General features: G+C 40.2%; 1 protein-coding gene across 1 annotated transcript in view; it reads right to left on the bottom strand.

Annotated features, from left to right (window-relative positions):
- PAPPA2 (pappalysin 2) overlaps positions 1-15837 on the bottom strand; it is a 260412-nt gene that overhangs the window by 217200 nt on the left and 27375 nt on the right. The window contains exon 2 of the mRNA XM_026001248.2: positions 7638-8709. Within this exon, the coding sequence (XP_025857033.1) occupies positions 7638-8709 (1072 nt within the window). The remainder of the gene's footprint in view (positions 1-7637; positions 8710-15837) is intronic.

Below are 15837 nucleotides of genomic sequence, written 5' to 3'. Positions count from 1 at the left end.
GCCAGTGTGGCTGGAACAGAGTAAACAAGGGAAGCATGGTAGGAGATGAAGCCACAGAAATAACTGGTGCCAGATCAGATAGGGTACTGCAGGTTACAGTACTACAACTGGCTTTGACTCTGAATGAGCTGGGAAGCTGCTGGAGAATTCTAAGCAGAGGAATGACTTGATCTGAGCTATACTAATAGGATTACTCTGGTTGCTATGTTAAAAACAGACTGGGAATGGGGAGGCATGAGCAAAAGGGGTGAGACCAGTTAGAAGGCTACTGTAATAATACAAGTCAGAGACCAGGGGGCCAGAGCAGAGTGGTGGCAGTAGGGGGAATGAGAAGTGATACAAAGGAGACAGCTAATTGTTATTTGAGGATGAAGGAATGGTCTCAAGAAGGAGGAAGTAACATCAACTGAGACTTGAAGGATAAGTAGCAATCGCTCAAGCATCAAGCTTTGTGATAGAGTCAGACCCCTGGCTGTAGACAGAGTCCTGGTGAGAAGTGAGAGATGCATTAGTGTTCAAGGGATTAATGAGTCAGCAGCTTCCTCCAGGGGACAATACTAATGAAACACAGCCTCAGAAGACCCCTCCAGTGCTCATATGCTCCATCCTCTCTCCAACCTACTTCTCTGGACTAGGAGGAAGACCCACCAACAATATTTGACTTTCTTCTAGTCACTAAAATGACATCCAAACAGGGTTCCCAGAGAAAAAGGAAAAGAAAACATTTGTAAGTGTGCAGCCATCTTTGAAATTCCTAGGCTTAAATTCTAGGAAGGGATCCCTAAGTAAAATCATCTGGGACAGACTGGCTTCCGACCAGGGTACCAGGGCCGGCACCCCAACTCCTAGGAAAATACCCAAGTATCTTAAACAACTGAATGTAGCTGGAGATGAGGATCTCTCCTAAAAAATCTCTATGACGAAATATTTTTAGCCCAGACATACCACATGGCTCTTTCCCAAGTCTGTCTATTTGGCTAGGAAATAACCACAAAAAGGAGAAAAACAACCTCTTCCCACTTACCTGGAGAGAAAAGTTTATTGAGCCAGGTGAACAGAAAAATTGTAGACTTCATTTACTCTATAAAAGGGTACCTACTGGGACTAGAGAGAAACTGGATTACAAGAAAACAAACAAGATATTTCTATGTGTACCCAAACTTTTTAAGCTTACCTGAAGTGTTTTATATCTTTCCTCCTATTCTCTTTTGCCGGGTGAAATGAGTAAATGAGTAGAAGGTGAGACTTTTCTCATGAGAATTTACACTGCATGTACATTTTGAAGAGGAGAGATTGAGAGGTTTCCTTGTTTGATTTTATTTTTTTTTTCCTTGTTTGATTTTAAAGTTTCTCCCCTATTTGTTTTCTCTCTACCCTCTTCTATTCCTCATGCTTATTTTCCTTGTGTGTGTGTATGGCTTTTTTTTTCTCTAGGGAACTTTGAATCCCAACTTCAAAAGGAACCTATAACAAAGCCTGGCTGATGTTTAACAGATCCACCACGGCAGGGGCCCAGCCCAACCATTCTTTTGGCTCAACAGCCAAGAGTGTGGGTGAGCAAAGCACAGCTAATCCTGAGCATCCAAGTCTGTGCAGCACTGATTTCTCCACCTGTTCTCTTTGATGGCACATGCATCCGGCCCCCTGCCCCTGGATACAAAGATTGTAGTGTACCTGCAGACACCACTCTCAGCCATGTCCGTATAGGGCATCTTCCAGTCTACCCTCCTGAAGATCCTTATAGAGTGAAGTGGGCCATGTCCTAGCACTGCCATGTACAGGAGTCCTTCTGCCCTCAAACTCCCCAATACCAAAATCAGGGAATGAGGCAGAGAGGAGACAGTGAGTCACCAACACACAGAGACCTTAGCCTACCACAGGCTTCAGAAAACAAATGTACAGCATCCCATTATCTGCTTCAGAGCATGGTCTGAAACTAGGTGACTGACTGCATCCTTAAAATGTGCCCAGCCATTTGTTTTTATTTGGTGATGTTTCTCCCCCATGATAATGATATTATGAGATCTAACACATAGAATCCAAAATGGAGAGGTAAGCACACTGTTCCAAATCTGATTGGATACTAAGCTTAATGATGATGTGAAAAGGAGAGAAATAACAAGGGATAGAAAGTAGTTTCAGTAAGAAGAGCCCTTCATCTATGAGATATAATCTTAGAGAGAAAAATAACAGAAACAAATCATGACCAAAAAGAAGCTGAAGCCTGCAATGGTCAGGGAAGCTTGAGTTTCCATTAAGGTATGGAGAGTCCCTTGGCGTGGCTTCCTAGGATACACCATAGAGAGGAGTCAACATTATGATTTTATTAGGTGGACTCAACCCCCTTCCTTCTCTCAGCTCTTGTAGATGCTGTTCCAGGGTGGCTGCTATGTACAAAGAGACATCTGGCCACATATCCTTCCCTACCCATGAGCCAAGTTCCTCTATCTTGATAATTCTGTTCAACTGGCTGGATAATGTATCTATAATTCATATCTCCTTCTGACCAGCACAAGTCTGATAAATACTCTCCATTTGATAGGCCCATCTGTGTTACAGATGTTTGATGCTGGATTCCTCAGGGTCTCTGCTCCTCACAGAGCCTTTGGGAGAGGAACTTCTTTGGGCTAGATTTCTTGCTGAAAGTGGGAAAAGGGAGAATGTTGAGTGGGATTGGAAAAATGAGATGGATTACTTACATGCCAATCATTGTACTTGCATGTTTATAATCTATGTGTAGATGTGTCCTCACTTCCTACCCATCCTTCACTGACCTGTAAGCTCCTGAGTGGACTCTGTCCCTGGCACACTCTGCTCAAAAATGTCTGGCATAGCATTCACTGAAGTTGAATTCCTTCAGAGTCACAGTATGATAGAATTGTAAGTTTGATTCTGTGATTTAATTGGAATATTGGGACACCACATACAAATAATTTAGTTCCAAGACAACCATTAACTCAACCAATTCAGATTCTTACAGAAATCCAGAGATCTATGTCTCTATGAATCCAAACCCCTTTCAAACAACCCAAGCCATACCACAGAAAAGCAGTCTGCATTCCATATTCTCCTTTTAGTGCCTTGGCTTGTATTTAATTTTGATAAAATAAATCCAGGAAATTCTGAATTACTAAAAACCTCCACAAAGTTGTTAGCACCTACTCTTTATATATTCTTTATATTTGTCCCTCTGCTTTGCTCACTGTTTCTAGCACAACAGGACCTTGATAAATACCTGTTTTTCAAAATATGATTCTTGCCAGTAAGAGTTATGAAAAACATTCAATATTTTTAATTATAAACATTCAGCATAAGGAATATAGGCAGAGGACAGAGAGGGGGGAAAGTCTATAATTGAAATAAATATAAAGGAGTTGGGAAACAGAAAAGTTCTCCTCTCCACCATGCAGATTTCTTCCTCCAAAAGAAGATATTCAGTTAATTATCCTTTTTTAGATCATGATAAGTAGAGATCCACAAGTTTATTTCCTATTGTGAACAAGTGCTTGATATTTGAGGAAATCTACCAGCATGAAAGACAGATAAAAACTAAGGAGGGGAAAGGGAAGAAATAAAAGTTGACTACAGATGGGTCAGGTATAGTGCACAGTGGGAAAAATCAGAATATATCTTATTTTTAGCCTAAAAAATTTTTTCATCCTTAAAGTAAAAATAGATTAATATGGAAAGTCAAAAAATAAGTAGGTCTTAAAAATATGATTGCTAAAATTAAAAATTCAGTAGAAGATAAACTCAAAGAAATCTCGGAAGGAAGGAAGGAAGGAAGGAGGAAGGAAGGAAGGAAGGAAAAGAGAGAGAGAAAGAGAGAAAGAAAGAAGAGATACAAACATATGAGAGAGAAAAGAATAAGTTCAGGATATCTATCCTCAGGAGCTTCAAGAGGAAAAAAATAGGACAGAGAAAACTGAACAAAGAAGTATCAAAGTAATAATTTTTAAGACAATTTGCCAGAGGTAAGGGCATGAGTATCCAAATAAAAAAGACCACCGAGTGCTCAACAAAAGAAAAATAAAATGCCAACCTTAAAAAAAATCATCATAAAATCTCTAAAGTAACAAGGTTAAGATTCTAACCAACTTTTAATTTTTTTAAGATTTTAATTTTACACCACAACAAATTATCAACTTTGTGTAAAGGCTAAACAAAAACATTTCAAGAAATGTTTTTCAGAAAAAGTTACCTACCACATTCTTAGAAAGTTACTTAAGGATATCTTCCAGTAAAATAAGATTGTAAATTAAATGTCCAGTAAGGTAAGGCAATAAAAACAAAACAAAACAAAACAAAACAAAACAAAACAGAGAATCATGTAGTTTGGGACACAGTAGCTCCAATCCAAAAAACAGTAAGAATTTCTTGGAGGACAACTGTGCAGCAGACCTAGGTAACTGGTCAAAACCCACCCTAGGAGGGGTGCCTGGGTGGCTTAGTCAGTTAAGTGTTGACTCTTGATTTCAGCTGACGTCATGATCTCAGGGTTGTGAGATCAAGCCCCACATCAGGCTCCTGCTAAGCATGGAGCTTGCTTAAGATTCTCTCCCTCTCCCCCTGCCTCTGCCAACCCCTCCCCCCAACACACACACACACACACACACACACACACACACACACATGCATGAGCATGGTTATTCTCTCTGGGGGAAAAAAACAAAAGGTTGGAAGAGGAGAGAAAAATAGAATGGAGTAGAAGGAAGCTCTCCAGAGAATGAAAAAAAAAAAAGAGAGAGAGAGAGACATTCCACAAATTAGCTGATAGGATAAAAACAATTGAGTATATTAAAAATAATGGAAGGATAAGGAAAGGAGGGAGGGGAAAAAATAGAGACTCAAAGAGTATGGTAGGGGATGGGAGGAAGCTACACCAGAAAGGAAATATAATAATAGAATCATAATTTGTTCTGCAGGGAAAAAAAAACATAGCCATGATGTAAATATATATAGCTGATTTAACTAAAATAAATTAACTAAAATAGTCAAATAACTATATTGGAAAGATAGAGCTTGAGAAGAGGGAGACAACATAAAAGTTAAATTTTCTTTATCACAAGAGCAAGACAATGCATAGTGTTTAAAATCAATTAATTAAGTAATATAAATATAATGTTTGAAGATATGGCAATAATTGCCAAAAGAGACAGGTAAAATAATCAAATATGGGAGGCAAGGCAAGAGGGTGGACAAGGATAGGAAAAGTTAGACTGGGGACTACCATTCTTCCTGATTTCTTTTGGCCCAGTTTGATATTTGTAACCATGAGCATTTATGACTTTGATGACATATGACATTTTTAATTATTAAAAAAAGCATAAATAGTTCACTTTTATTCTACAAAGTGAATGTTGCATGTTGGGGTAATGAAGTTTGAAACACAACTGAATCCAGTGGTAGAAAGGAGTAGTTGCCACGGCAATTCTGCAGCAGTAAAAGGAATAAATTATAAACACCTAGTTAAGGGTAGAAGCTGTAAGTATTTAGAGACATAAAGGGCCACTCTAAGAGGAATGACACCTAGGTACCTGGAGTGATCGCTCTCTCCATCATGGCAGTGAGTTGCTATAATCACTGAGGAGAAAAATAAGAACTACTGGGATCTCCCTGTCTCCCCAGAGAGTTGGCAACCACTGCTGTTAGTGAGGTTTAGCTTCTGCTTAAGGTTATCAAAATCTAAAAACCAAACCCAAACAGAATCTTCCTCGTGTGAATATTTCTGGGAATGTGATCAATTCCCCCTTATTACTATTATATAAACAAAGGCTTCCCATCTGTCAGATCTAATAATGACAATGATAGCTAATGTTAGTTTAGGACAATTTTTTTACATTGAGAACTTCAGTCCCCAAGCACTTTTCTATCCCTTATTTCATCTGATTCTCACACACACACACACACACACACACACACACACACCAGATATGAGTAATGCAAAGTATTACTGCAATGACTCTCTTCTGACAGAAAGGACATATGAATTTTAGAAAGTGACTTGCCCAGTTTATCTAGCTAGTTAAGTAGTAGCCAGGACTCCAAAATTCAACTGTGTCCTGAATCCAAATTTTACACTTAGTCTTTGACATCATATGCCTGAACTACAAGCCGACCTATTAATTAGTGTTAAATGACTGCCCACACACAGGGATACCATGAATTACTATACAAATTGTGGCCAACAAACACAAAGGCACCCATCCAGGTATTGGGTGGGAGCTGAGATCCAGGCTTCCCACCTCCTGCCAACACTACACCCTAGCTCAGATGTGATCCTTTTTATAATTCATACAAAGGTACCAGTTATGTGATGAAGAAGCTTTGCTCACACACACAAAATAACAAGTTTACCACCCACCTCTCTCCTTTCTTACCTCCCTCTAACACTCCCAACCTCCACATGGACCATAATGAAAATTCTCTTACTGGCTTCTCTCTCATGACAGAAGACACATCAGATCCATTAATTCATTAAAATAAACATGAGATAAATAACTATATGTCAGGGCTGTTCAAGCCACTAGGTATGTAATGGTTAACAAGGGCCCTGATCTTGTGGAATGATATTTCAGGCAGGAGAAAGACAAATTAATGTACAAGAAAAACATTAGAAAGGATGAGTGTTAAACAGAAATTTTAAACTAGTTGACAAAATAGTGATTGAGTAGCTTACTTAAATTAGGGGAAATCAGGAAAGGCCTCTTCAGGAGGTGACATTTCAGTCAATATGGAAATGACAAGAGAAAACCCATCAAGAGAAGATCAAGGCAAAGAGGTTTCCAAGAAAATGAAACAGTTATTACAGAGCCCTAGGGCAAGAACAAGCCTGATCTGCTTCATTGGAACAGGAGAAAGGTAGCATGGCTATGCAGTGAGGGTACGAGAGTGGTTGCGGGAAGAAACTGAGGCAGTAGGCAGGGGTCAGCTTGCAGCACAGTGGATGAGCCAGATGGGGGACGTGGCTTCTATTCTAAGTGGGGAGAGAGAAAGTGAGAAAGAGAGGAACAGGTTCCGATTTACCTTTAACAAAGGATCTTTCTGGATGCTGTGCACAGAATGGAATCTAACGGGGTGAAAAGGAAGACTGTGGTTGCCTTAAGGAGACATTGAATTAGTTGTAGAAGCTCTTGTGTTCCTGAAGCCACTGAACTGCCCAAACTGCACCAGAGGCTACACACACATGAGGCCTCTTCATGGATTTGCGTTACTTTGTGGGGAACCTGTGACTATGGGAAGAACACTCATGTATAATTGGTGCTGATTGGTTTATGCTCATGTTTAGCTCATCTGCTCTCTGAAACCCCTGGCTTCCTCTGACAGACTAAGCTGTTTGGCTTTCCTGTGCCTCAAACACCTGGCATACACATCTTCAGGTGAACTTCACGCCACATACACGTTGTCTGCTCCACAGAAAACACATTGTGTGAGGACTGTCCCTTGTCTTCGCCATCCCTGTGTCCCTAATTACCTAACACCTAGTACTTCACAAAAGCTCAATAACGTCTGGTGGGATGCATGAACATTTTATTTGTGGGCTGTGTGAACCCTCTTTTCTCTCCAGAAACCAAAAACATAAAATGATGCAAGAAATGCATCCTACAGGCAGGACACCCCAAGCCCCAGCCCCTTACCTCTTGGGTGAGTCAGGGTCGAAGCAGGTCTTGTGCACATCGGCTACCTCGGGGTCGCAGCAGTCCCCATCGTCAAAGTCGTTCAGCATGTTGTTGCACTCCACGTGGCAGAGCCCGTCCCTGCGGTTCCAGGAGTAGCACCGGCCATGCAGGCGGCAGTCGCCCCCATCATAGCCCGTGAGTGGGTGCTCACACTCAGGGTCACAGTGGTCATTACCAATCTTGCTGGGCTCACAGTTCACAAGCACAACCCGGTGGCGCAGGGTGGAGTTGTGGACATGGTGGACGCTCAGCTGCCAACTGATATTGTAGCGGCTAAAAGCATGGTTCAGTGCCTTGTGCTGCCGGCCAATCTGCTCCTCGCTCACGGTGGGGTTCAGGCCCTCATCGTCACAGATGTTCACCACTTGGTAGCGGATCACCTTCTCTCCCTGGAGGGGCTGATGTCCATTGTAGTGGGAGATCAGCTCCACATTGTCACAAGCTGTCCGCCCACAGAGTGGGGGCTGCAAAGGTGACAGAATTTCAGGCTGGGGCTCAAAGCCCTGCAGAACCTCTCGCCGTGGGTACTCCCCATCTCTAAAGGGGGCCCACTGTGCTTCCAAGGGCTCAAAGTTTGCTGTCAGGATCAGGGTGGTCAATTCTCCCACTCCAGTTGGATGCTGAGGACTGTGTTGGAGGTGGCTTTGTGGAAGGGCAGTCGACCAGAAGACCAGTGTGCCCAGGTGCCCACGAAAATAGTGGCCATTCTCAGAGCTATCCCCCCCCAGAAGCAAAGAGCGGCAAGACGCCATGAAGGGGCTGTTCAGGGGACCAGACTGCTCTAGACTACTGGCCACCCGAGTGCCATCCACATACAGAGCCATACGCTGTCCATCATAAGTGGCTGCCACGTGTGTCCATGTGCCTGGTTGGTATCGGCTGTGGCCACTCACAATGGTGGCTTTCTTCACACGGTCGGTTCGAAGGGAGAAGAAGAAGCGAGCGTCTCGCCTTCCCATGTCCTTCCCTGAGCGGATGCCTAGGGCCCAGCCCTTGTCACTGACAGTGTGGGAGCAGTTATCAAACACACCTGGGAAAGAAGGAAGAATCGAGGGAAGAAATACCAGATACAAAGGGGATGGAGAAAGGGAGAAGAAAACCCATATAAATTGCAGGAATATAGGTTTTTAATGGGAAAAAATAAGTGGTACAGATTCCCCACCTGAACTGCCTGTCCAGTACCCCATATGGGGCCATTCTGGCAACATCTATCCCCAAAAGGAATCTGATTTGAGATTCCATCCAATTTAACTCACTCTGGTATTTTTCAATAATCAAAATGGAAGCTAAAAAGGGGATGTCTAGTTCGAGTGACAACCATCCTCTAGAGTTTGTCACAAAAGTTCCACGTCTTCTCCCCGCCTTCATCAGAAGCAATGGCGGAAATCACAGTTTTTAGAAAAGGCAGTCATCTCCTAGTGCCTCAAATAGTCCCTTTTCCTCATTTGAATATTGAAATGATTATTCTTATGGGGGAAAACAAGGAGTTGGTGAAACAGGAAGTCCCTCAGAGCAGACAGTAATGGACATTTTTCCCAGCCCACTATTCCCTCCACTGCAAGGATACCCATCCACAGCCAGAGTAAGCAAAATGGCAGCACATCATGGTCCTAGATGAAAAAAATAGTCAAGCCAGTTGGAAAAATAGTTGTTCTATAATCAATGATGCCCACCACAGTATAAAAGTGAAACTCTACCAGAGAAGCAAAGCTGAAGCTCCTCACCACATGCTATCTTACCTCTTTACTCAGTGGGCACAGTGGGCACTATTAAGTCCAACTGAATAAACAAAGGGGGTCTACTTATAGATAACTAGATCATTAATGTTTGCAGCAGGAAGAGGGTGTCAGATATAACACAACCACAGTTTAAACAGGAATCATAAAGGAGATCTGGAGGCCTCGAATGTTCCCAGAAACCCATCTGCAGTTACAAACCCACCAACTCTCTGGCACCTCTTCTGATAGTATATAAATAGAGTCTCGGGAGCAGATATTACCTGTAAATTACATAGAGGCATTACATTCACAGAGGAAATGTGTAATAAGCACTGCTTTAAATAATGAATGAATGAGGGAGATGTCTGCTAGCCTTTGAATCATATATCTGAGGCTAACATCAAAGTTGTTCTCTCCCCAGCCTGTTATATAAGAATCGTATTTATGCCCCTGAGCTCCTAGACAATCCACCCAAACAGTAGTTTTCTATGGAGAGTCAGGACTCAAAAGTCATGAGGCCTCCTGCTGTGATTGCAGTCAAGTGTTTTAAAAGTCATTATTTTTTCATAAATGACAGAATATTTTTTCTTCAGTCTCTAGCATAAATTAGTAACTTATGATTTAAAAAAATTTTTTTTAAAAAGCAACTCTAACAATTAGATTTGAAGTACTGGTGAGGACTAGGTATAATGCAATGGTGATGTTTCCGTTTTGTTCGTTTAGGTGGGGGGTACGTTTTTACACTGAGGTCTGTCTCATTAGGGAGCATAAAAACTCCTGCTTTAACAAATTCTTGTATAGGGCAGGCTTTCAAAATGGCAGATAAATCTAGTGAGATGAACAGTAAGTTCCCTGAGTCAGAGTTTCAATTTGGTTAACTTATTGTGATAAGTACATCTAGCCTTAATTCTATCCATCTGCTGACCTATGAAGAAATGTACTACAGCATTTAATATCAGGACCATGAAGTTATTAAGCTCTCAGCTAGTAAATATCTGCTAGTTTTTAAGACTCATGATGGCATTACCTCCTGATTAACCTATCATAAGTTGAAAATACATTGAATGAATATACCTACCCTACTGAACATCACAGCTTAGCTTAGCCTACCATATATGTCTCAGAACACTTACGGTAGCCTACAGTTGAGCAAAATCACCTAACACAAAGACTATTTTATCATAATGTGTTGAATGTCTCATGTAACTCATCAAATACTGTCTTGTAAGTAAAACACAGAATGGTTATATGGGTATAGAATGGTTGGAAGGGTATCAATTGTCTACCCTTTGATCATATGGCTCACTGGAGCTGCATCACTGCTGCCCAGCATGAGAGCATACTGGACCATATACTGCTAGCCCAAGAAAAGATCCAAATTCAGAAATCAAAGTACAATTTCTACTGAATGTGAATCACTTTCACACCATAATAAAGTCAAGTAATCAGAAATTGAACCAGTATAAGTCAGAGTCTGTCTATATGTGAGTTGAGGTATAAATTATTACACTTCACATCTAAAATACCAGATAATTAACTTGTTACCTACTAGGCATCTAGTTGCAATTTTGAACACTTTTACTTACTGTTCTTAGAACTTCCCATTAATATCAATAAAATAATTGTTTCTACTTATTTATCTCATAGGAAGCTATAAAATTATTGATAGTGTGTCTAAAAAGATATTTCTAACTTCTTGAGACAATGCGTAGAGATGTAATTTTATCATACTAGTCTAGTTCTGATTAAACTAAGCTTTAGTAATTACATTAGAAAGAATTTATTAGTCATATAGTCATTTTAGTTGGGAGTTGTAACAAGTATGATAGAAATACTACTTTTTAAATGATTACCAAAGTAATTATTCTTTGCTCTCTAATTTAATAAGATGTCCAAGTAGCATATGAGAAATTTCATGAAGTACTTAGGCAACTGCATTTTATTTGCTGTATTACCATTGTTCATCCATAGAAAGAGAATAGTTTTTGAAGTACTGCCCTGCGCTCATTCCATGCCAAAAGAATAAATAAATAAAAACATATTTAAAAAAGAATTCTCTAAACCAATTATTGTGGACTGAATATTTGTATCTCCCTAGAATTCATATGTTGAAACATATTTCCTATTGTGATGATATTTGGAAGTGGAGCCTGTACGAGGAAATTGGTCTCCATGAGGATGGAGCCCCATGATGAGATTAGTGTCCTTTTAAGAAGAGGAAGAGAGGGGCACCTGTGTGGCTTAGTAGGTGAGCATCTGCCTTTGGCTCAGGTTGTGATCCCGGGGTGCTAGATGGAGTCCCACATCAAGCTCCCTGCAGGGAGCCTGCTTCTCCCTCTGCCTATGTCTCTGCCTCTCTCTGTCTCTCACGAATAAATAAATAAAATCTAAAAAAAAGAAAAAAAGAAGGAGAAGAAGAAGAGGAAGAGAGCTAATCCTTTTTGCTCTCTGCCAATGTGATGATACAAGAAGAGGGTCATCTCCAAACCAGGAAGAGGATTCTCACCATCTTGGTCTTAGACCTCCCAACCTCCAGAACTGTGAGAAAAAAACTGCTTTTGTTTAAGCCACCTAGTCATGGTATATTTGTTACAGCAGCCCAAACTAAGACACCAATGTTATCATCTAGCTGTGGATCAGAATTGCATGTGAAACTTTCACCAATACAGGTTCTTGTGAAACCATGTTGAGAGCTGCTGATACACCATATTTACAAAAGAAATCACTCTTCACTACTGCTTAGTGGGTGGAAATACAGTTAACAGAATTTGGGAGTCATAGTATTTTCCAATAAGTGAAGAAGAATTAGAAAGATTGTGATCAGTGGTAAGTTACATCAGACATGAAAGTGGAAAGCTCATCTGAAATTGCTTCACACCATTTGTTTAAAAATCACATCTGATCAGGCATTCTAGTACAACCTATGTAACCATCATATATACTTGTTCATTAATTCACCCAACTAATGAAATGAGATGTAGTTAAAAGAAATATGGGCCTGTTATGAATAGTACACAGACATGATGCTGTTAGAGAATGTGGCTGATCGTCTAAGAACTGATAATAGGGGCTTTTTATTATCTGTAATAAAACTAATATTTAAGACAACTAAAATGAAAATAAATATCCTCCATCCCCACTGAAAGATCTATTATTCCGAAAGTGGAAACTGAGACAATGAAGCATGGTATGGCTCATGTCTCCCTGATAATCACTGCCATCAGCCCCAACATCTTTCATGAAATCTTGAGTACAACCTTAAGAGGATTTTCAAATTTTTGAAAGACAGAATAAGTAAATATTTCTATACTCCTGCATCTTTTATAGTCTCTACTAGTAATCATCCCTTCCTCCAATCTGGTGGATGTGGATAGAAAATTATGATTCTCTGGTGCCTGGGTGGCTCCGTTGATTAAGCATCTGCCTTTGGCTCAGGTCATGATCCCAGGGTGCTGGGATCGAGCCCCATGTTGGCCTCAAGTGGGGAGCTTGTTTCTCCCCCTCTTGCTCCCCCTGTTTGTGATAATTCTCTCTCTCTCTCAAATAAATAAATCTTTAAAAAAAAAAAAGAAAACTATGATTCTCTTCTCTCTTGAGACTGAATAAACCAATACAGTGATGCTAAAATTGCAGCCTCTCTGAAACATAGATGTAGTTCCAATATTCAGCCTTCAGCCCAAGCTGGTAGGAAGAGGATCATGCTTGGTCATTTGAAGGGCTGTCACCCTACTAAACCACAAAAGGTTCACATTTCATCTCACTGTCTTGCTCCTTTTGGAAAACGAAATTTTACTTGGAATTAGTCATTTTGATTCATCAAACATTTACTGAACATCCCATTCATGCCAGACACTGAAATTCATTTCAGCTTTGGAAGAAAAAGCAGTCTTTGCCCTTGAGGAGTTATATTCTCATGAGTGAGTGGAAACATGAAGAGATAATTTCAATACATCAGAATTTAAAATCAAGGAATACATAGGTAAGTGAAAACAGAGCCAAATCTCAACCCATATAATTTGGAGAGAATTTCCTAAGGGGATAAGACTCAAACACACGCTTAAAAAGTGAGTAAGAGTTGGCCAGGCAAAAGAATTATGGATCACTCCACGTAGTGGGGACAGCAAGATGGCAGGCATCATGGGTGGAAACAGGTCAAAGTAGGTCTTGCATAACACAGTAAGGGGCTTGGACCAAATAAGGAATAGCTGGAGGTTCTCCTACTGTTGCCAAATGCCTCTGATATCCCGACAACACACAGAGGAACTGCAGCATGAAACATCCCATGGCTGGCCTTGCCCTGCACACTTGATATAACTGTAATTAAGGAACTTTCCAAAGCTTGGAGACAACTGTGGCACGAGAAATACACAGACACTACAAGAGTTCCGTGTAGTTAGTCCACCCACGTACTTACTCAGTAGATATTTATGAAGCAGTACTAGCTGCCAATCTTAGTATTTGTGCTGGGTATTTCTAGTGATCAAATGGTTATTTGACATCATGGAGAGTTTGGTACAGTGCAGAAAATAAGCCTTAAATAAGCAGCTACAATCAGATATGCTGACAGCGAGAAGTATAAATAGCTATGTGAGCAGCAAAAGAACCTCTTTATTAAACATGGAGATAATATAGCAGAAATTCTCCCTAAAGTTACTAACTGCCAGCTTTCTAGCACTGATCTATCTTGTTAATATTTTTACTCTATCCAAAAATGCCCATGAAATAAGGGCTACCTTGATCACCAGTCAAATTGTCTGAAAAGGTTGGGGAGACCCAAAGCCAAGGAACTCCAAGATGTAAGTTCAAACATTTCCAGATCAAATGTCCAGAAACATTTACTGTAAAATTCCTTATATCAAAAACCCAATTCAGCTGAATCTTTTAGATGGAGATGTGGTGTTCATTTTGTGAATATTTTCCCCTTAATTCTTATCATGGAAAGATATCTCCCATTTATATGATACTTAGGATTCCCAAAGCAATCTTGTATAACTATCATTTAAAGGATAAAACCATCCTGTAGAGCTAGGCAGGATGATTATCACCAGTCTCACTGTATAGATGAAGACACTGAGACTCTGAAAGGTTGGATGTCAGGCTGGTTGCAGACAGTACACTTGAGTTGAAGTGTCATGAGTCAGAGCCCAGGATAAATTTCTATGCTGGGGAAACCACAGAGCATGGGGGTTCCAAGTATGAGCCAGTGGAAGTTTCAGTCTCCAGCCTGCTACTTAATATGACATGTGACCTCAGAAAAATTACATCACCTTACTGAGCCTCAGTTTACTTATTTGCAAATTGTACCTATAAAACAAAATCTGTCCCTCACTGGTCCTCTCCTCAGCATCCGTCAACCACATCCTGAGATCACAGACCTACCTCCTGAGGTTGTTGAGAGAATTAAATACAAGAACAACTCAGTGCAGTGCCTAACTCATACAAAGTGATAAACAAACATTAGCTATATTGAGGAGGAGTTTGATGATGAGACAACAAAAAGAAGAATAAATCAGATACAAAACCAATGTTATACTGGTAAATATTTAACAACTGGTCCTCTGAAGACAAGAAAAGAAGAAAAAAATACAAGCCCTTATTTGTAGCATGTGCCAATTTTTGTAGTATAAATATTCCCACAATGGCCAATTTTAAGTTACCAGTATAATGACACTGAGCATGGAGTTGGGAAGAGATGTATACAGTTGGTTCTGATGAGCCTGTCTGAGCCAATTCCATCACAATAAAGACTGAAAAAGAAAACAGACGCAAGCTGCCAAGTGTCTCCTTCTCCCTCTATTAGTGGATGTGTGTGCTTTGCTGGTGAGTTGATTTTTTATCATTTAAAAGAAGTAAATGTCATGTTAGGCTTATCATAAAACTACAATAATCAAGACAGTGTGGTATTGGTGAAAGTGTAGACAATGAAACAGGACAGAGAGCCCAGAAATAGACCCACATAAATAGAGCCAACTGATCTTTGACCAGGAGCAAAAGCAATACAATAGAGCAAAGACAGCCTCTTCAACAGATGGTGCTGGGTCAATGACATCCACAAACAAGACAATAAAGCTAGGCATAGGCCTTACACTACTCACCAAAATTAACTCAGAATGGATTACAGACCTAAATGCAAGATGTAAAACTACAAAAATCCTAGATGATAAGACTGGAGAAAATCTAGATGACTTTGGGTTTGGTTATGACTTTTTTTAGCTACAATACCAAGAGATGATCCATGAAAGATGTAATTTATGAGTTAGACTCATTAAAAATAAAAACCAGTGCTCTGTTAAAACAGTATCAAGACAACTAGAAAAAAGCCACAGACTGGGAATGAATATTTGCAAAAGACACATCTGGAAAAGGATTATCATCTGGAATACCCAAAAAACGCTTAAAGCTTAACAGTAAGAAAAGAAACAACCAATTTAAAAATGGGC

This window comes from Vulpes vulpes, chromosome 13 (genome assembly GCF_048418805.1).
Source record: "Vulpes vulpes isolate BD-2025 chromosome 13, VulVul3, whole genome shotgun sequence".
Taxonomy (NCBI): domain Eukaryota; kingdom Metazoa; phylum Chordata; class Mammalia; order Carnivora; family Canidae; genus Vulpes; species Vulpes vulpes.
The sequence above is the reverse complement of the archived record's forward strand: the minus strand, read 5'-3'. Positions and strand labels throughout refer to the sequence as shown.